This window comes from Myotis myotis, unplaced genomic scaffold (genome assembly GCF_014108235.1).
Source record: "Myotis myotis isolate mMyoMyo1 unplaced genomic scaffold, mMyoMyo1.p scaffold_m19_p_16, whole genome shotgun sequence".
NCBI classification, from domain to species: domain Eukaryota; kingdom Metazoa; phylum Chordata; class Mammalia; order Chiroptera; family Vespertilionidae; genus Myotis; species Myotis myotis.
In genome coordinates, this window is record NW_023416320.1 from 47454243 (window position 1) to 47475941 (window position 21699).

The window sequence follows — 21699 nt, forward strand, 5'->3', positions numbered from 1 at the left end:
CAACTGAGGCTCCTGCCCACAGCCAGCATGTTGGGAGCCACCTTGGAAACAAATCCTGCAACCGGCCAACCTGCAGATGCCTGCAGCCCTGGCCATGATCTTGCCTGAAGCTCAGGAGAAACCCTGGGGCAGAACTGTCCAGCTCAGACACTCCTGGAGTCCTGACCCACAGCCTTTGTGCGAGAGAATGTTTACTGTTGTAAGCCCCTAAATTTTGGAGAATATGCTACACAACTGTAGATAATTCATAGAACCCTGCCCAGCTCTCTCTCAAATCTGTGCCTTGCTAACTCCGTCCTTGCTCAGTCTCCCAACACCTTTCCTAAGCTTTCAGAATCCAGCTCAAGTTCTATCGCTTTGAGAAGGCCCTGTTTTGGTTGGTTTATAAAACCATTTCAACTATCATTTCTCTAACTTCTTTCCCCTTTGAGCACTTGTGTGCCGAACCCTATCGCTCATCTAGCATTTATTCATGCATTCCTGTGCTCCATGTCTCTCCTCCCAAAAATGGCATGCGATCCTTCCCAACTGCAGTCAGCACCCTGTAATTAACATGCTCAATAAATATTGCTGAGAAAATGAGCAAACCACATACACACCTGGGAGTGTACGTGGTTTGCATAAAGTAGTAAACAGCACGGACTTAGAGCCACACTGTCTCAGGTCTGATGACTTACTAGCTCTTGTCCTGGGGTACTTTTCTTAAAAGCCCTGTAAACTATTCTTTCCTTAGTGTTTTTAAATAAGGATTCTATCAGTATGGACTTTAGAGTAGTAAAGATTAAGGAAAATGATGCTTGCAAATCTATTAGCAAAGTGCCTAGCATAGAGAGTGCTCAACAAATGTTAGCTATCGTTATTCTTATTAATCACAAATTACAAAATACTTGCTGAAATTCTGGGACTCTGAAAGTCTCCAGATGTTATCAAGTGGCAATCTAAATTAATACAAAATTCTACAAACTAAAATAGAACTCACGCTTCCTATTAAGATAGTTTTTCATTTTTTTAAACCTACTCTTAAGTCAATAGAACTACAGCCTGAACCAATTGTGGGAGTGCAGCTTTGACTTTTTTTCCTCTTTGTCCTATTAAGATATTAACTTCAAAGCTTTTGTGGGAACACTTAATTGCTTGCATTCCTTAACAAGCAGCCACCATCATAGTTTCCAGATTCACTTTTAACCTTTTACAGTCCTGGGAAGGCATATAAGACAACCTTACTAGACATATAAACTTACACAATCTCTGGGATAATACAGCTATACATATGTGAACATGCTACATGAAAGCAAATCAAGTTTGCACATCAATCAAATAGAATCCAATAGAATAAATCAATCCAATAAAACATTGCTATGCCATATATCCTGGGGGCAGGGGGGTGACCACTAATGCTATTAATTTTTTAAACTTGTTTATAGAGGTATAATTGACATATAACATTATATTAGTCTCAGGTGTACAACGTAATGATTCAATATTTGTACATATCGTAAAATGATCACCACAGTAAATCTAGTTACCATGTGTCACCACACACAGTTACACAAGAAATTTTCTCTTGTGATGAGAACTTTTAAGATCTACTCTCTCAGCAACTTTCAATATGCAACATGACTATTACTAACTAAAGTCACCATGACTTCTTTATTGTATAACTGGAAATCTGTACCTTTTGACTACCTTCACTCATTTCGCCCGCAAGCCTCTCCCTCTGGCAACCACCAATCTGTTCCCTGTCTCTGTGAGCTTAGGGTTTTTTAATTTATTTGTCTTTTCAATCTTAATACTATTCAAAGACTGAATTACAAGTGTTTCATGAACTCAGAAAATTTCTGAGATCATGTTTTATAATTTATACATATTCTTAAGGTGTCTTACCAAAAAGGTTAAATATAACATATGTTCTTTTATCCTAAAAAAACTAGAGGCCCGGTGCACAAAAATCTGTGCACTGGTTGGGGGGGCAGGGGGCAGTGTCCCTCAGCCCGGCCTGTGCCCTCTTGTAATCTGGGACCCCTCAGGGGATAACCACCTGCTGGCTTAGGCCCACTCCCCGGGGGATTGGGCCTAAGCTGGCCGTCAGACATCCCTCTGGCAGCCCGGGAGCCCTCGGGGGATGCCCACTTGCCAGCGGGAAGCAGGCCTAAGCTGCAGTCGGACATCCTTAGCGCTGCTGAGGAGGCAAGAGAGGCTCCCACCACCACCGCTGTACTGGCAACCGTCAGCTTGGCTTGCTGTGGGAGCGCACTGACCACGAGGGGGCAGCTCCTGCATTGAGCGTCTGCCCCCTGGTGGTCAGTGTGTGTCATAGTGACCAGTCATTCCCAGTCGTTCTGCTGTTAGGGTCAATTTGCATGTTATCCTTTTATTATATAGGAGGATAGAGGCCTGGTGCATGGATGGGGGCCGGCACCAGGTTTGCCCTGAGGGGTGTCCCGGATCAGAGGGGGTCCCGCTGGGGTGCCTGGTCAGCCTGGGTGAGGGGCTGAGAGCCGTTTTCAGACTGGCCACACCCCCATCAGGGTGGGGGTCCCTGCTGGAGTGCCTGGCCAGCCTGGGTGAGGGGCTGAGGGCTGTTTGCAGGCTGGCCACAGACCCTTCAGTGTGGGGGTCCCCACTGGAGTGCCTGGCCAGCCTGGGTGAGGGGCTGAGGGCCATTTTCAGGCTGGCCACAGCTCCTTCAGGGTGGGGATTCCCGCTGGGGTGCCTGGCCAGTCTGGGTGAGGGGCTGGGGCTAATGGCTGTTTGCAGGCTGGCCAAGCCCCCCAGCAGGGACCCTCACCCCATGAGGGTGTGGCCAGCCTGGGTGAGGGGATGATGGCTGTTTGCAGGCTGGCCACAGCTCCTTCAGGGTGGGGCTCTGGCCTCCACTGAAGGCAACAAAGTTTCAATTATAGAAGATAAATAAACCCCATATACCTGCTTCCAGCCAGCCTCCACAGGGAGCTTGGGTGGCTGGGGGCCATGGCCGGCCTGCAAACAGCCCTCAGCCCCTCACCCAGGCTGGCCACATCCTCATGGGGTGAAAGTCCCCACTGGGGTGCCTGGCCAGCCTGGGTGAGGGGCTGATGGCTGTTTGCAGGCTGGCTACAGCCCCCAGACACCCAAGCTCCCAGTGGAGGCTGGCTGGAAGCAGGTATCTGGGGTTTATTTATCTTCTATAATTGAAACTTTGTTGCCTTCAGCGGAGGCCAGAGCTGGCCAGGGCAGGGAAGCTTGGCTTCCTCCATGGCCAGGGCAACAAAGCCTCCTGCTTGCTCCAGCTCCATGGCTGCCAGCCGCCATCTTGGTTGGGTTAATTTGCATATAGTTGCTCTGATTGGCAGGTGGGCGTGGCTTGAGGTGTAGTGAAGGTATGGTCAATTTGCATGTTTCTCTTTTATTAGATTAGATAACCAGAGATCTTTTATAAAAATCTAATATAATGATTTTCAATCATCAATTTATTGAAAAACAAACACATATTTTAATTGTGTACAACATCCGCTGGAATAAAAAGAATCGCTTCATTCAAATTCTTATTTTCTCTATTCCCCCACAAATACACCTTGAAAACTTTAGTTTTTGAAACATTCAACATCCATCCATTCACTCCTCATTTGATCTGATACATCACACAACCTGAAATAGAAACAAAGACTGGGAAATCATCTTGTTTATTCCACCTTGTTGTCAAACAAAAGTACAAATAATATTCAGTGCATGTGCTAGTTACCTTAGAACTGCCAATCATGCTTGTTTTGAAACTGCGATTTCTGAGCTGTCAATCATGTGTGTTGTGACAGAGATGCCAGCGTAGAAACAATGCTTTAAGAGATGTAATCTTCATGAACACATTAAAAAATAAATGGACTTCACTTATAAAACTGGACTTCAGCCCAGCTGGCATGGCTCGGTGGTTGAGCGTTGACCTCTGAACCTCAGAAATCAGGGTTTAATTCCCGGCCAGGGCACATGCATGGATTGTGGGCTCGATCCTCAGTAGGGGCCATGCAGGAGGCAATCAATGATTCTCTCTCATTGCTGTTTCTACCTCCCCCTCTCTGAAATCAACAAAAATATATTTAAAAAATAAAACTGGATTTCAGGATTTTACAGAAATGTATACCATTCATGAAAAATCAAAATTAAAATACAACTTAATGAAAAGATTTAGAGAATTTGGCTCTTTAGCCAAAAGATAAGCATGATTTAACCACAAGGATTTTATATTTCAGTAAAAAGAGGAATGTTCCTAACTGACAGTAATCAAAAGTATTATGCCCATGAGTGGGAATGAGAGAAACTGATCTAAATCTGGCATTTTAATTTTAATTTTTGAAGCTGGCAAAAATATCAATATAATACACCCCCTCCTCCACCTACCCAACCAATAAAACCCAATTTACTATCCACGTAGTCATTTAGGTCTGAAACCAAACATCATTTCTTCCACCTCACGACCCACAATTACTCAGTCACCTAAACCTGGTCTTTCTGTCCCCTAAACTGCTAATGAAAAACTCCTCTCTTGATGCTCAGACGTAATTCATGTAATTCTCATCATGTAATTAAGCTAAGGAAGCCACCTGAGTTCCCAGCAGAGCCAGGCTCTCTCGCTAAGAATTCTGCAAGTGCGGCTCCCTTCCACTGCCCCCACTTCTATCTCCTACCATCACCCACCCTTTACAACTCAATTCCATGTTAGTTCCTCTGGGAAACCTGCTGGCACAAGCTGACAGGTTCAGTGATCCCCTCTTCTCCAAATCCCCACAGAAGCCAGGAAACCTGTTATATATGTCCACTCTATCCCCACAACTGAACCATCGCCCACTGAGAGCAAGGGTTGCCTTTAATCTGTACACCGCTAGCATTAGACACACAGGTGGCTCATTAAATATTTGCTGACTCCATGAAAAACTGTACATGACCCACTTTATTTAAAAATAAAGTAAACAGCTTAATTCTTGAGACTCATAAAATGTATTATAGGTATATGCCAAGCCAACCAAACTAATCAACGCCATAAAGCAATATTTTTAACTTAAGAAATTTACTGATTTACTTAAAAATTCACTGTAGGAATTGGTACCACTTCAAATACTACTTGCAATCCAATAACCCATGTTATTTTCACTACTGGTCCTGCCGGAGGTGTTAAGGTCTCAACCACAATATCTGCTCATGTCCAAGACACTCAGCACCTGACTAGTTCAGCACACACTGTTCTGATATGTGACATACCCTATTGAGAGCTCAGTGAACAGCCGTCATCACAGGCAGGACCGCAACCTGGTCACACCTCACTCTTCAGGAAGTCAGTTATCTGGTGGCATCAAGTCCCCACAGAACCCATGAAGAGTTAAGCCAAGGACTGCCAGAGCTATCAAAATGCACCTTAAAGTCCAAGTACACACACTTACCTACAGAAGAGGCTGCAAGGTTCTTACTCAAGCACTAGTTGTTCTTATTTTTTTCAGCATAACAAATTTGGTAATCAGTTTCCCAGGCATCAGAATATTAGAAGAAATTAAGAGATCTAAGCTAAAAATGTAAACACAGGAGCAGTAACAGAAAAAGAAAGATGACACCCATAGGTGAAACACAAAAACTACAGAACTGGGGGTTACGTGGTTAAGGAGCAATAATTCTACATATTTGAATTACGATACAACACAGAAATTAATGTTTATTACTTTGACCTTGGTCATCAAAAACAAAGACCAAAAAACGCAGATTAAACTACTTTAGGTCTAACAATGTTCAAAGAAAGTAGATGACATTTTATAAAAAGAATCAATCTAATTAAAAATTAAGTATTACATTTATAAAAAGTCAACTTTCTACTCTTTATAGAATAAACTTATCATTCCCGAGTAACTACAGGGATACTGACTCTAAGCTACTAATAATTGCCAGACATTAAGTTCTTGTAACCACAGGTATCACTATAATTATGATAAAGCATTCATTCTGAAACAAAACCTGGACCCACTGTTCATCAGCTAATTGCTGGTAACACTATCCAAGCACACTATGGACACCACACCGAGGGCCCCGGTGTACCATAACCATGGACACCATAGCTAAGGACACTGTAACAGGCGACCTACCGTTCTTTAACAGACCTCCTTTGAGCTTCATTACCACATGCCTTCAGGGTCCCTGGTATAAAATGGGTTCCTATGTGAGACTGTTATGGGAGGTGTTTATGAGATATTAAGAGCTCTATATTGTAGGGTTTAGAGAGCAGCACTTGAGAGTGAAGAGAACATTCCCAGCACTGGTCACCCACAGCTCTAGGTCTGAGCCCTGCCTTGGCGATAAGCAGTTGTCCGACTGGAATGCTTCACGCTCAGAGACTCATTTTCTTCATTTGGGAAATGGGGAAATAGCTCCCACTTTCTATGCTTCTTAAGGAGGAATAAATCAGATGACATACATAAAGTCCAATGTAGGCTTTAAAAAACCCCGCTATCATGATTATCACATGGGAGATGGAAAGGGATCTTAACCACACTAGGACAAGTTGGGAATTGTGTGCTGTATTATTGACACAGGAAAACTGTCTAAAGAAAAGGGCAGCGTGTTTTATATTTTTAAGTAGCAGAAGCTCTCTGACTCATAGGATTGGCTCATGGAAAAGTAGACTGAAGTGAGGACTCATAAAAAAGTATACACATATACTGCTGCCGAAACCGGTTTGGCTCAGTGGATAGAGCGTCGGCCTGCGGACTGAAAGGTCCCAGGTTCGATTCCGGTCAAGGGCATGTACCTGAGTTGCGGGCACATCCCCAGTGGGAGATGTGCAGGAGGCAGCTGATCGATGTTTCTCTCTCATCGATGTTTCTAACTCTCTCTCTCTCTCCCTTCCTCTCTGTGAAAAATCAATAAAATATATTAAAAAAACAAAAAAAACAAAAAAAAAAGTATACACATATACTGCAAAGACATTAACTTAGCGATTAACGCACATGTAGAGGCTCACTACCTGGGGCCCGGTGCTGCTCTCCTGGCACAAACAATCCCCTACTGCAGTGTCTGCAATGGTCAGAGGCAGCCATTTCAGCGTAAAACAGGGACAGAAGGACATTTGGAAAGCAATTCCTTCCAGACTTTTTATGATCTGACCTCTCCAATCTTTATGGTTTACTCGTTCAAATTCAATAACAATTTTGTTTAAAAACAAAACCTCTCCTTTATGAGGAGTCTTTCCAAAATTATATTTCATAAGAACAAAAACCATTTCTGTGCTCATGTTTTATTAGTTTAGGCAATAACCAAATATATTATTTAACAAGAATATAAACAGGTTTTGGAACAAACACAACTAGCTTTTGCTAAACATATACCTCAACTGGAAGAAGCAAAAGTGCCCAGGTTAGTAGAGGACATCTACTTTCTAATTGTCCATGTAGCACTGGAATCTGAAGTGCGTTTTACAGAAGAGAAGAGAATGTTCATTAATTCAGCAAGTCAGTTACTTCAATTAATTACCAGAAGTTAGTGCCAGAGTCCTTCTGATTTGTTACAATATAATTTCTGATTTCAAGACAGAAGCTGATATGAAAGAAAAACAATGTAAGAGATATAACTTTTGAGGCCCCATCCACACCTCTAAAATCTCGAAATTTACTTATAATATTTCTATTTTGCAATTAGAATTTCACTCTAACTAGATCACACTACTGAACATGCTTAAATACTAGTTTATATTCTGAATGTTACTATTAATGCAGTGTATTTCTAGAACTAATTTTTCCTTTAAAAATGTTTCTCAAACATTTTACTTTTTTGTAGTAGAAATACCACCACCACTCCCCACTTTAAACACTGAATGCAGAGCTGCTCCGCCCCACAGCCATCGTGGCAGCCTTTCTGCACAACTCTAGCGCTTCCTGGGACAAAGGCCGAAACCGTTTCTTTAAGCCATAATCAAAAACTAATGTAAAATTTAAAAAGTTATAGAACTTATTAAAAGGCTTGTGCCTCACTAAGATACTCAGTTAACCCAAATGATTTCTGATCTTATCCATTACTCTAAGTTTGAAAGGCCACTGGTCTTATTGAAAGCAATAATACAAAAAAAGTAAACCATTTTGCTAAGCTGGGTATTTTATTAAATTTGAGTTTTCATGTATCTAATTACTCTCTAATATTTAAATTATCCTATAGTAGAACAGATTCAACTACACACAACTCTAAATAAAGAGAAAAATGGTTCTCAAAAGGGATAAAAAAGATCAGGCTGATGAATAATAAACAAATTAGATAAATAATTACATCTTATTTTTAAGTCACTTAAATAAACGTATCAGAGCAGGAATCTGCCAGAATATGTGCAGTCAGTGGCCTGACATGAAGGCAGAGAGCAAACATATGTCCAGCTGCTGCATCCAGTCATGTCCTCTAAATCTGCTGGCATGCAACCGGGAGACCAGAGACCCGCTGGGTCTCATCGCCTTCCCATTTGGGGTTGTCATCTTTCCACCAATGATAAAGGCTACAGGTAAGATTTGAATAAAATATCTCCCACCCTCAAATTTTGGTGTGGATTCAAGTGGAAAGGCAACATAACTGAAACAGTACTTTAAAATATTGTAGCCCGGCTGGTGTGACCCAATGGTTGAGTGTCGACCTATGAACCAGGAGATCCGTGTCCGATTCCTGGTCAGGGTATATACCCAGGTTGCGGGCTCGATCCCCAGTAGGGGCATGCAGGAAGCAGCCAATCAATGATTCTCTCTCATCATTGATGTTTCTGTCTCTCCCTCTCCCTTCCTCTCTGAAATAAAAATAAAAATAAAATAAAATATTGTAGACAGTAAGATCAGGATACTTTCAAAGCTAACTGACAGGCAGCTGTAAGAGACCCAGAGAAGGGTTTCAAAAGAACCGAAGTATCTCTACGTGTAGAAATCAAGAGACTGGATAACTATTTTGTGAAGAGTATAACCCTCCTTTCCCGGATAAATTGGAAGCTGGACAATAAAGAATTGGCTAAGTTAGAAAGTTTTTCTCAGAAAAGCTGTCCGCAGACACAGAGCTATAGTTGTGCTCCCAGCATCAGAGCATGTGTCACAGAGGGAGGGGGAAGGAAGCAGGAGCCAGGCAGGTACAGTCCGGCTGCAGTAGCCACCCCTGAGCACACTGCCAGAAAGAACTAGACTGTGGAACCAGAGAGCAACAGGGCTTACGCCGTGACTGTTGTTTATCATTTGGGAAAACAAAGGATGAACAGTCAACTCTTCCCCAAAACTATTCTCACTGCTTTGAGAAGACATGGATCTGGCCCCAACTTGATGAACTGGCATTATGAAGAGAAAAATAGTGTATTTTCTATCTTTTTTAAAACCACCAACTAAAGTCCAATAATATATACTTTTGAAGTATCTCAACTTTATGGAGACACTATTAAAGCACTTGGAAATGACTGTACTTACTCTCCATCCACTTCTGGTCTTGTACACACACAATGAAACTTGCCGCCAAAATCTATGTAAAGATCCTTTTCCACAATATGAAAGATTCGCCCAATGACGATCTTATCCTTGGCAGGTCCCATCTGAGTGAGAGGAGAATGTCTCAGCATCGACGCGAAGGATTCCGCACCTTTCAGAGAGCCCTAAACATAAAAAGAGGTATTTATGTGCATATAGTCAATATAAAGATATAATATGGTGGGGATAATAAAATCTTACTGGGGATTTAGAAGTCAGTTTGCTGTATATTTACATTTTGGAGCAATCGTAAAAGAGATATACATAGGATTTTGCTTTAAAAAGCCAGGTATACTCTTCAACTTCATTTTCTCCCTTTACTTCGTGAAGAGGAGCCAGCGTGGCCGGGTGGCTGGAGTGGAACCAGGACTGTGAGCAGGGTTCAGAGTGGCCTGAGACAAAGCCTCCTGCCTGGGGAGGAGGGGAGTCTGAGCCTGTGAGGAGGGCATCCCAGGAGGTGCTGGACTTATTGCTAGTACTGACCACCTGCAAAAACATGCCTTCCAAGTCAGGTTCAGGGAGAGTGACTGTTCTTTTAATACAATTTTCACACATTAAGATAAAAATGATTAAGGGTCCTTTAATTAGCAAGCTGACCATAAGTTCATAATACAGTATTTTTAATGGCTTGACCTTGTTATAACTTTATTCAAAGGAAAATAGCTTCTTTAACTGTTTTGTGCTGCTCACTTTCTAGAAGTTGTTTTACCTACTGAAGTTACTGAGGGATGAGTGAACGAATACTGCAGGCTGATTGCTTTTTTAAAACTTACATTTTTTCCAAACCTATGCTCACCAGGGCCCAAATTTTGGAGGCAACAGACACCTTATTTGAACCTGCCACCCAACCTTTACACCAAGTGACCCAAAAAGCTGCCAATTCTGACTGGGCCCCAGAACAAGAGAAGACCCTGCAACAGGTCCAGGCCACCAGGCAGGCTATTCCACTGCTCGGCCTTTACAACCCACACGTGGGGGTTGGACGTATCTGTGCCTCGTGCTGACGCAGAATGGAGGCTCCGAAGACAAGCCCCTCCAGGTGACTCTCAGGTGCCTGAAGGACAGTGGTGAAGGCACAGCCTCCCCGTGGGCAGAACACTGAGCCGTTCACCTGAAGGATCACTGGCCTGGACAAAGACAGGGCCAAGGTATGACTCTATGTTGGTTTGTGTGAAGTGACTCATGATTTTGCTGGGTGGTCAGGGACTTAGAAGTGACATAACTGGAGAACAGGTGACAAGTGGCCTGGGAAAGACATTAGCTACCATAGATCTCTCTGATTGGACACAGAGTGAAAAAACGAATGAGTCGCATGGGAGTGATTTCTTCAGCGGGGAGGAAGCTGATTAATCAGAGGACAAGATAACCAGTCCTGGGGACATCAGTCAAGCTCTTTCCCCTCACAAATGGGTTCAAGAACACAGTGGCCATGGCAGCAGGGATGTGCTCCTGTTGTAGGGGCCGGAGGGGTATCTCAACATGTCCCAGACCATCAGACAACTAGAAATTTCGCCAAGGCTGCAGGACCCTGAATTTTTGTGGGATGGAAGTTATGAATGGATTCAGAAACACTGCCTTATACTCACCCAACACTGCTAATGACCAACCGCCAAGAGCAGAGACCAGCACTAAGCTTCCGATACAGCAGCTCTCCCTGGGATCAGCTGGCCACCTGGTGGCAGGGTGGTCACGCAGGACCACTCTCAATGAATAGATTATCACTGGAATGGACACTCTGAATACGGATTTGCCTTCCCTGCCCACAAAGCTTCTATCAAAACCACCATCCATCAACTAAGAGAATTTCACAGTCATTGTCATGACATGCCACACAGCCCTGCTTCTAACCAAAGAAATCATTTTACAGGCGACGATGTGGGACAATGGGGTTGTGCTTATGGAATTCACGGGTCTTTCCAGTGCTGGGCCTGACAGACTAGTGAAATGATTTTTTAAATTAAACTTCCTATTTTGAGACCATTGTAAATACACATGCAATGGTAAGAAGTAATACATGGAGAGCCCCGCACCTTTGTCCCAGTTCTCCCAATGGTAACATCTTGTAAGACACACTATAATATTACACCCATAGTATTCGGATTTTATACAATTTTATCACATGGGAAGGCGCATGTATTTGCCACCACAGTCCAGCTACAGGACAGTTCTAGCGCTACATTTTGCCCTCCATCTCCTTTCTGCCCACCCCATCCCTAAATTTCAGTAACTACTAATCTGTTCCCCATCTCTATAATTTTGTCATTTCAAGAATGTCACTCAAATGGAATCACAGGGTCTGTAACCCTTTGGGACTGGCTTTTTTCAGGCAGCATGATTCCCTTGAGATTCATTCAAGCTGATGTGTGAATCAACTGCTTGTTCCTTTGTATCGCTAAGCAGTATTCCATGGCACAGATGGACCAGTTTATCTAATCACTGATCAGCTGAAAGATAGCTGGGCTATTTCCAGTTGGGCTATTACAAGTAAAGCTGCTATGAACATTTGTGTGCAGGTTTTTATATGAATATAAGTTTACATTTCTCTGGTATCAATATTCTCTGCCTCAGTTTTTGCACTTACTTCCTATGGGAGAACCCAATGTCTCAACTAGGCCAAGGGACTTGTTGAGCAGCCTACTCCTAGATGGGGCATCTACCATTCATGCATCCTCTGCCAACTGCCAACACAGAGTACCCACAGCTTTAAACTACATCAACACTGTTGAATTTTATTCCCAAATCCCTACAAACCAGGCTCCATTCAAATGTGAGTTTCCTTTATTTCCCATTATTTAATGCTAATCAAAACAAACCCAAGAGTTGTAATCATGTTACAAAATTTAATGTTAAGTAAAAGAAAAATTTAATATGACATTTAAAAGAAAAATCAAAATAAAACAAAACCTACACACATTAAAAGGGAGCAAGATTTTCGAGTAAAAAGGAGACTCAAGAAAGATATAAAGATAGTAAAAATAAAAGAGTCTGACTGCTTAGAAATATTTCATATGATCACCCACAAAACAAATACATGCAGAATATATTCATTTTTTCTTTTAGAAAATGTATAGTATTATTTATAAACATTTTATTGCGGTTGACAAAAACTTCCTTTCCGTCTTTTAGTTGTAATTTTGATGTTGAGGGAGGCAGCGAGTGCTGTGTTTACTTACTTCGCCATCTTCCTGAATATGTCAATATATTTTGTCATATTAAGTTGACAAAAACTTAATATGACAACTTATTTGCGAGAGGGATGTCCAACTGCCGTATAGACAATCTAAGCTGTCCATATATTCTGTCAATATAAGTTGACAAAAACTTACTTTTCATGTCTTACTAGAGATTCATATCTACTTCAACACACTCTTTCATTATTTTTATATTAACTTGTCATTTCTTCTAAACATGCTTTGAAAATGTTAGATTCCACTTTGAAACTAAAGATTTCAGAAGATTTTTATTACAAACTCAGAAATAATGCTCCTAGAATTCGCTAATGTAAAACAAGGAGCACTAATGTTACACACAAATATTTTTCAACATTCCTTTACATATTAGTTTTTAAAAATTGGTATAATTTTTAAAGTTGTCAATATAAAACTGGTGAGAAAACAAGATTAAATGAAATTAATATGATATTGCTACTACATGGATTTAACAGACTTAAAACATGTTAAAAATATGAGCATTTCCCCTCTTATATAGAAACAAATCCTTTAAATAAGCTATATTTTGGACTTTCCCAGTAAATTAGATATATATATATCCTGATTTAAATATTCTGTGGTCTGAGATAACCCAGCATTTTGAAATAAAAAATGCCAATAAAAATGTTCATGAAAAAGTGAAAAGTAGCCCAGCCGAAATGGCTCAATGACTGAGCATCGACCTATGAACCAGGAGGTCACAGTTCGATTCCAAGTCAGGCCACATGCCCAGGTTGCGGGCTCGATCCCCAGTGTGGAGTGTGCAGGAGACAGTCAATCAAAGATTCTCCCTCGTCATTGATGTTTCTATCTCTTTCTCCCTTCCCTTCCTCTGAAATCAATTTCCAAAATAAAGAAAAAAAAAGTAAAAAGTAACATTTAAAAAATATTTGCATAAAATCTATCACTAAAATGAAACTATAAACTGTCTTGTAACATCAGTATTCCACATAAATAAGCTAAAATAGTAAAATGTTATTCTCCATCTTAAAATAATAAAATGTTCTATTGTGTGGTCTTAAAAACTCTTGCAAACCATTTTTTCAATGTGCTAAAGAGTAAAAAACAGTAATACTCATAAAGCATAAAACCAATTCTCTGCTCAACTACTGCCACCTTGTGGCTAGAAAATGGGTGTTGCATTCCCAACTGGCTGAACAGGTTCTATAAATCTCTACCAACAAGAGGGGTAAAGGTTTTAAAAAAATTTTTTTTAATAAAAGAAATAAGAAAAAGGTGTCGGACTTAAAAAATAGCCCTAGCTGATTTGGCTCAGTAGATAGTCAGCCTGTGGACCAAAAGGGACCGGGTTTGATTCAGGTCAAGGGCATGTACCTTGGTTGCAGGTTCCTCCTCCTCCTCAGTCCGGGCCCTGGTAAGGGAGCCTGCAGAAGGCAACCAATCGATGTATTTCTCTCACACAGATATTTTTCTCTGTCTTTCCCCCTCTCTTCCACTATCCCTAAAAATAATGGAAAAAAACATCCTTACTCCTCGGGTGAGGATTGAAATTCTTTTTCTTCTTTTTTTAAAGGGTGAATATCCTCGGGTGAGGATTTTTTTTTAAAAGTATACACACACACACACACACACACACACACACACACATAAAGATATATATGTATATATATGTGTATGTATATATATATATATATATATATATATATATATATATATATATATATATTACTAGGTCACAAAAATGAAAAGAACTTGGTCCCTACCCTGAAAACAACAATTTGAAGAGACAGATGCATAAACCAATCTTAAAGGTAATGAGGCAAGGGAAAGAGAAGTGGGTAAATGGGAAAAGGGCACCTATAAACCTCCACACAAAACGAAGGCATTTCATGTCATTTAAACTTGAAATCCACAGAAATTTGAGGATAAGGAATTCATGATTAAATTCCTACCTGCAGGGGAAAGTTCCTTTTAAGGATAACTTGCTTGGCTCTTACTGAATAACCCTTTTTTTAAAAAAAAAAAATTGATTTCAGAGAGGGAGAGAGAGAAAGAGAAACATCAAGGATGAGAATCATTGGTTGGCTGCCATGTGACCGAGCCCGTAATCCAGGCATGTGCCCTGACTGGGATTGAACCCTGACCTCCTGGTTCATAGGTCGACACTCAACCACTGAGCCATGCCAGCTGGGCTGAATATCACTTATTTCTGAGGTGTACATACAGACACATAAGTCTGCACTTTTAGGATAAGAATTAAATCAATGGGTACAATTTCAACCACTGAACCATATAAATTTAATTCCAATTCAAATCAACAAATATATATTCAATCCCTACTTATGTGTAAGGCATTATGCAAGGAATGAAAAGGGTGAATAATGAATGAGTCCTGGCCAGAGTGGCCCAGTGGTTGGAGCATGGGCCTGCTCACCAGGGCATGTACCTGGGTTGCAATTTCAATACCCCGCCCTGATCAGGGTGAGTTCAGGAAGCAAGCTGAGTGCAGGATGTGTCTCTCTCACACAGATGTTTCTCTCTCTCTCCCCCTCTCTCTTCCGCTCGCTAAAAAAAATAAATGGGAAAAAAAAAATCCTTACTCCTCGAGTGAGGATTGAAATTTTTTTTTAATTTTTTTTAAAAGGGTGAATAAAAATTACCCCTAATGTAATACAGAAAAGAGGATAAAACAAATTCACAATGACTTCAATATAACTTAAGAGTTGTGGCCGAAACCGGTTTGGCTCAGTGGATAGAGCGTCGGCCTGCGGACTGAAGGGTCCCGGGTTCGATTCCGGTCAAGGGCATGTACCTGGGTTGCGGGCACATCCCCAGTGGGAGGTGTGCAGGAAGCGGCTGATCGATGTTTCTCTCTCATCGATGTTTCTGACTCTCTATCTCTCTCCCTTCCTCTCTGTAAGAAATCAATAAAATATATTAAAAAAAAAAAAAAAGAGTTGTGTGTACCATAAAGATAGTATAAAACAATGCCCTGGACATTCAAAAGGAGTTTCATCTGGTTGGGGAGATGACAAAGGCCTAATTGAAGAGGCAGTGTTTCCAATGGAATCTGCAGGCAGGGACACTAATTCCAGGGGAAAGAGAAAAGGTAAAGAAATACAGATTTGTGTAAAGAAAAGCAAACTGTTTATCTTCCAAAAAAAATTTTTAAGCAGAAGCCATGTTACAAACGGAATCTTAATCTTACTAGTACATAGAGCCCTAATATATATATAACATACATGTAGTAGTCTGTTGATATAGTTGTATTTTATGAGTTCAACTGATACCATTTGCCCAGCCAGTATGGCTCAGTGGTTGAGCATCAACCCATGAACCAGGAGGTCAAGGTACGAGTCCTTGTCAGGGCACATGACTGGATTACGGGCTCAATCCCCAGTGAGGGGTAGGCAGGAGGTAGCCAATCAATGTTTCTCTCTCATCATTGATGTTTCTATCTCTCTCTCTCCCTTGCCCTTCCTCTCTCTGAAATAAAAACATTTTTAAAATTTATTAAGTAAAAAACATGCCATTATTTTGATAAAAATTTCAAATTGATATCAAAAAGTCCACTTAAAATACCCCACATGGATAGGGGGTGAGGCAACAGGCACTGTCACACACTGTAAGCGGGAATGTAGCACAAACAGGCTCTATCAAAATGCAAATTGTGTGTATACTTTGGCCCAGCATATATTCCATAAATATGCAAAAATGTAAATGTTCACTGTAGCATTGTCTGTATTAAGGGAGAAATAAAACAGAAAAACACCTAGAAGCTCATTAATGAAAGCCTGGTTAAATAAATTATGCCATGAAATACCAAGCAAATATTTTTTTCAAAGAGGTATATACACTCAACACATATGTAATGAGAAGGAAAAGTATTTGAAGTTATACATACTTAAGTAAAAATAGCAATTTTCAGTAACAACTGAAATATACTGCTTACTAAGTCTCAGGCACTTGTGCTGTGTTTACATAATGAATTCATTTAATCTCAATAATCCCATGACATAGGTTTTTCTTTTATAAAAAAGAGAATGAGCCCTAACTGATTTGGCTCAGTGGATAGAGCATTGGCCTGCAGACTGAAGGGTCCCAGGTTTGATTCCACTCAAGGGCACATGCCTGAGTTGCAGGCTTGATCCCCTGTGGGGGGCATTCAGGAGGCAGCCGATCAATGACTCTATCATTGATGTTTCTATCTATCTCTCTCCCTTCCTCTCTGAAATCAATTAAAAATGTATTTTTAAAAAAGGGAATGATACACATATATTAAGTAGTTTTCCAAGGAAACACAGCTAGTGAATAATAGGACCATAATTTAAACCAACACTTTATGAATCCAGAGTTTAGACTCTGAAACAGTAATAATGTACTTCAAAACTGTACCAGCCAATTTGTGTGTTTTTAAGGATAATTACACTTATACTTAATGAGCTTATCGATAATAATAAAAGCATAATATGCTAATTAGTCAGACATCCTTCCAGACGACCTTCCGGATGAAGCCAGGACTGGGAGGGCCGAGCCCTTTGCATGAATTTCGTGCATCAGGCCTCTAGTCTACACTAATAAAAGAGAAAGATGCAAATTGACCATACCCCCAAATGCTTCCCATTGGCTAATCAGCAGGATATGCAAATTAACTGCCAACCAAGATGGCGGCCAGCAGCCAGGCAGCTGAAGCTCCAGTGACAGAGGAAGCCAACATTTCCGGCCTGCAGCAGCCCAGCTCTGAGCTCCGGATGCAACAATGTTGCAATTATAGAAGCTAAACAAAGCCCAGATAGCTGCTTTCAGCCGTCAGCAGGCTCAGAGCTTAGAGCGCCAGCGATGGCAACAGAGTTTCAATTATAGAAGCTAAACAAAGCCCAGATACCTGCTTTCAGCAGCCGAGACCTCAAGCTGGAGCCGGCCTCAGAGCTAAAGCCAACTCTCAGCTCCAGTGACAGCCATAGAAGGTAAATAAATCCCAGAATAAAAAAAAGAAAAAAGAAAAAAAGGAGAGGTTGGGAGCTTCAGTCACCCGCCAGCCTGAAAACGGCCCTCAGCCCCTCATCCAGACTGGCCAAGCACCCCAGTGGGGACCCCCACCCTAAAGGGGGTGCAGACAGCCTAAAAACAGCCATCAGCCCCTCATCCAGGCTGGCCAGGCACCCCAGTGGGGACCGCCCCCAGAAGACTCAGCAGCCAGTCTTGCCTTGGGGCCTGGGAACCGCCCATCAGCGGGTCGGCGCTGCAAGGCAAGGCCTGCTGCCAGCAGCCGGTCTTGCCTTGCACCCTGGGGACCGCAAATCAGCAGGTCCAGGCTGCAAGGCAAGGCCCGCCCCCAGAAGCCCCAGCTACTTTAAAAATAGAAGGATCTCCTTTTGAACCAATCTGTTTAGATTCATGATTAGTAAAACAGTATGGAACTAATGAAATACAGTGATAGGAATTAGGAAGTGTGACACTGATGGTTCTGGGCACGTGAAGGGTGAGGGACAGAAGGGTATACACGGTCTTCCCTTCAGTTCTGCTGGAGAGATGAGCTCTGAGGGCCGGAGCTGCTCCATGCCCAGAGGAGGTGGGTGTGGTCAGTGGCTCTGTTTCAGAACTTCTTGCCAAGCAGAGACCTTACCCGACCCACAGGAACCTTTTTACTCCAGAAAACAGAAACAGCCAGTTCCCAATGTGCATGGGAAAACCAGTGTCCCCTCCTGTGCACAGTGTCCTGATGGGGTGATGGGGAGGTGGGCGAGGGGAGCAGTGCAGAGTTGTTAGGCAGCTGGAGTGGGAGTGGAAATGCCATGAAATGTCCAGTCCTGGCTGTGCCCACGGCCTGGGCGGCTCCTCCAGGCACTGGCTGAGGGATTAGGGCTGATTCTCTCAGGAAGGGAATAGTCCATGGGTGAAAGATTTACAGGCTCAGGGTGGGCCGTATGTTAGTTTGGGGCAAATCCCTCAGCATTCCTGCTGTCACGCCCTCAAAGGAATGAGGCAGAGGCACCCCTCACCCCCAAGACCCCTTCGTGGACATTTTAGCATCTATGTGATTTTTAATCCCTTCAGGGAGACTTTCTATCCTGCAGTCCCATCCCACCCCACTGTTGCTGTTTGTCTGCCAGCTGGGTCGAGCATCAAGGGGAAGGGGGGTTAATATTCACTGAAAGACTACTGATCCTACTGGGAAAACAACCTATTTACTGTACTGTTGTAAATATCATACCCTTTATATCCTGTATATTGGCTTCTTTTAAATAAATTGAAATGTCTTAGAAAAAAAAGAAGAAAAAAGGCAAGGCAGGGCGGGACCCAGAAGACCCTGAAGCTGCCTGATACGGTAGTAACTCTATCAGTAAGCACTCTGAAAGTCAGTGGCATAAATGCACCAATTAAAGGACAGATTAAGAGGGTGAATCAAAAACAAAACCCACTTTAAATATAAAGACACACATAGATTAAAAGTAAATGAATTAAGCTGCAGCCTGTTTTGCTCAGTGGATAGAGCATTAGCCCGTGGACTGAAGGGTCCCAGGTTCGATTCCAGTCAAGGGCATGTACCTCAGTTGCTGGCTTGATCCCCAGTCCCTATCAAAGCATGTGCAGGAGGCAACCAATCAATGTGTCTCTCCCTTTCCCTTCACTCTCTCTAACATTCAATGGAAAAATATCCTTGGGTGAAGATTAACAAAAACAAAGTAAATGGATTAAGTAACATTAAAGAGATTATAAGAAAAATATATTACAAATTCTGTTAGTTGTATAATGGCTATGTTTAAATTATTAACACCTAAGAAACTGGGTGAAGGGTACATATAATATGCTGTAATATTTTATAGTTTTTTTAGATGTATGAGATTATTTCAAATTAAAATATTAAAAAATTTAAAAATTAATAAAATATTAATTGAAATGTATCTGCATTACATTAAAAATCTCCTAATTGCTTCTAGCATAATTTATTAAATTGCGCTAAAATTTACAAGGGTTCAATTAAAAAATATCTTAATTCTAAATGACATAATAGAAAATATATAATAGTGCAGTTATAAGCACTTATCTGAAAATACAAATTTAAAGAAGTGAATTTAAAGAAGGGATTAGCCAAAGAAAATATATGCACAACCCATGTACACAGACAACAGTATGGTGATGGCCAGAGAGAAGTGGGGGGCAAGAGCTGGGTAGAGGGGGCAAAAGGGGGGAAATAGGGACATCCTATATAATAATAATAAAAGGCTAATATCCACATTGACTGGACAGGAGAATGACCGGTTGCTATGATGTGCACGGGCCACAAGGGGGCAGATGCTCAATGCAGGAGCTGTCCCCTGGTGGTCAGTGCACTTCCATATGGGGAGTGCCACTCAGCCAGAAGCTGGCTCATGGCTGGCCAGCGCAGTGGTGGTGCCAGGAGCCTCTCCCACCTCCGTGGCAGCACTAAGAATGTCCAACTAACGGTTTAGACCTGATCCCTTGAGGGCCTAAGCCTTTAGTCGGACATCCCCAAGGGCTCCCTGGCTGCTAGAAGGATGTCTGACTGCAAGCTGAGGCCTGATCCCCTAGGGAGTGGGCCTAAGTCAACAGGTGGACATCCCCCAAGGGGTCCTGGACTGTGAATGGGCGCAGGCTGGGCTGAGGGACACCCCCGCCCTGAGTGCACAAATTTTTGTGCACCAGGCCTCTAGTCTATATAATAAAAGCCTAAGCAACTGTTATGGTGGAACAAGAACCGGTTGCTATAATGCACACTGACCACCAGGGGGCAGACGCTCAGCGCAGGAGCTGCTCCTTGGTGGTCAGTGCACTCCCACAGGGGGAGCGCCATTCAGCCAGAAGCTGGGCTCACGGCAGGCAAGCACAGCAGTGGTGGCGGGAGCCTCTCCCACCTCCGCTGCAGGAGAGCGGTAAACAACAAGGGATCCCAGATTGTGAGAGGGATGTCCAACTGCCAGCTTAGCCAACAGGCAGACATCCCCCGAGGAGTCCCGGACTGGGAGAAGATGGAGGCTGGGCTGAGAGAGCCCCCAAGTACATGAATTTCGTGCACCAGGCCTCTAGTCTACTTATATAAAAGCCCTGGGTGTAACATCACGCCAGAACCACGACCAAGCGGAAGGAAGTCAGTCCTGCAGGGGTTGTCTTGGCCACGGCTGCGCCCTCCCCCGAGCTGTTTCCTGGAGCTGTTCCTGCCTCAAACCCAAATTCCAGGGTTTGAGGCAGGAACCCGCCCTCGGAGTGTGGAGGCCTATCTTCATAAAGTGTGCCGCGCCAGCACGGCCAAGGGTGAACCTGAGTGGGGACGGCTGAAAGGCTTAGAAAAGACAGACAAGAGAATGAAATCTGGGTCTCGGTGGGACGCTGCTTCTCTGAGAGACAGCGACCACACCCACAGCCGTGTCTTTATTTTATAGTAGATGCCATGAGGCAAAATAAGGGCGTGACCAAGATGTTTACAACATTCTCCTGGGTTTCAATCCTACTCAACTACATGCACCTGAACTCTATCAAGCCCATATCACTCAGGTACATGGGGCCACGTGTTTGAACCATAGGTTCAAGCTTACAACTATAGCTGTTGGCTATAATTGTGCTGGGAGGGCCCTGCCCTCCAAGCTGGGACTTGCATGTGGCAATGAGAGAACTGTGCCCTCTCATCAGTCCAAGGCTTGACCCTGTCCAAGCATTGTAGCGGCTCCCCACAATAAAGTTTTAATACATTATATTAGAGGTTGTGGTGGTACTCTTTTACCCACAGCATCTACAGGAATTGCTGCAAATTTACTTCTCGATGGAAGAACCTTTCACTCCCAATATAAATGACCAATTCCATTAAATGAAACTTCAATTTCTAGACTCGATATAAACAGTGAAGTTGCTAAAACTATTAAAAAGGCCCAACTTCTCATTATTGATGAATGCATCATGGCATCCAGTCATGCTATAAACGCCATAGACAGATTACTAAGAGAAATTATGAATTTGAATGTTGTATTTGGTGGGAAAGTTCTCCTTCTCGGAGGGGATTTTCGACAATGTCTCAGTATTGTACCGCA

General features: G+C 42.4%; 1 protein-coding gene across 2 annotated transcripts in view; it reads right to left on the reverse strand.

Annotated features, from left to right (window-relative positions):
* The window catches only part of MRPS28 (mitochondrial ribosomal protein S28), a 102517-nt gene that overhangs the window by 71567 nt on the left and 9251 nt on the right, over nt 1-21699 (reverse strand). The window contains exons 2-3 of one of the 2 annotated variants that reach the window (XM_036338771.1): nt 9429-9610; nt 7443-7545 (exon numbers count right to left, since the gene is read on the reverse strand). In XM_036338771.1, coding sequence (XP_036194664.1) covers nt 7479-7545; nt 9429-9610 — 249 coding nt within the window. In that variant the 3' untranslated portion in view covers nt 7443-7478. Of the gene's footprint in view, nt 1-7442; nt 7546-9428; nt 9611-21699 lie in introns of those variants that run through there. The other variant, XM_036338770.1, reaches the window with a different exon arrangement.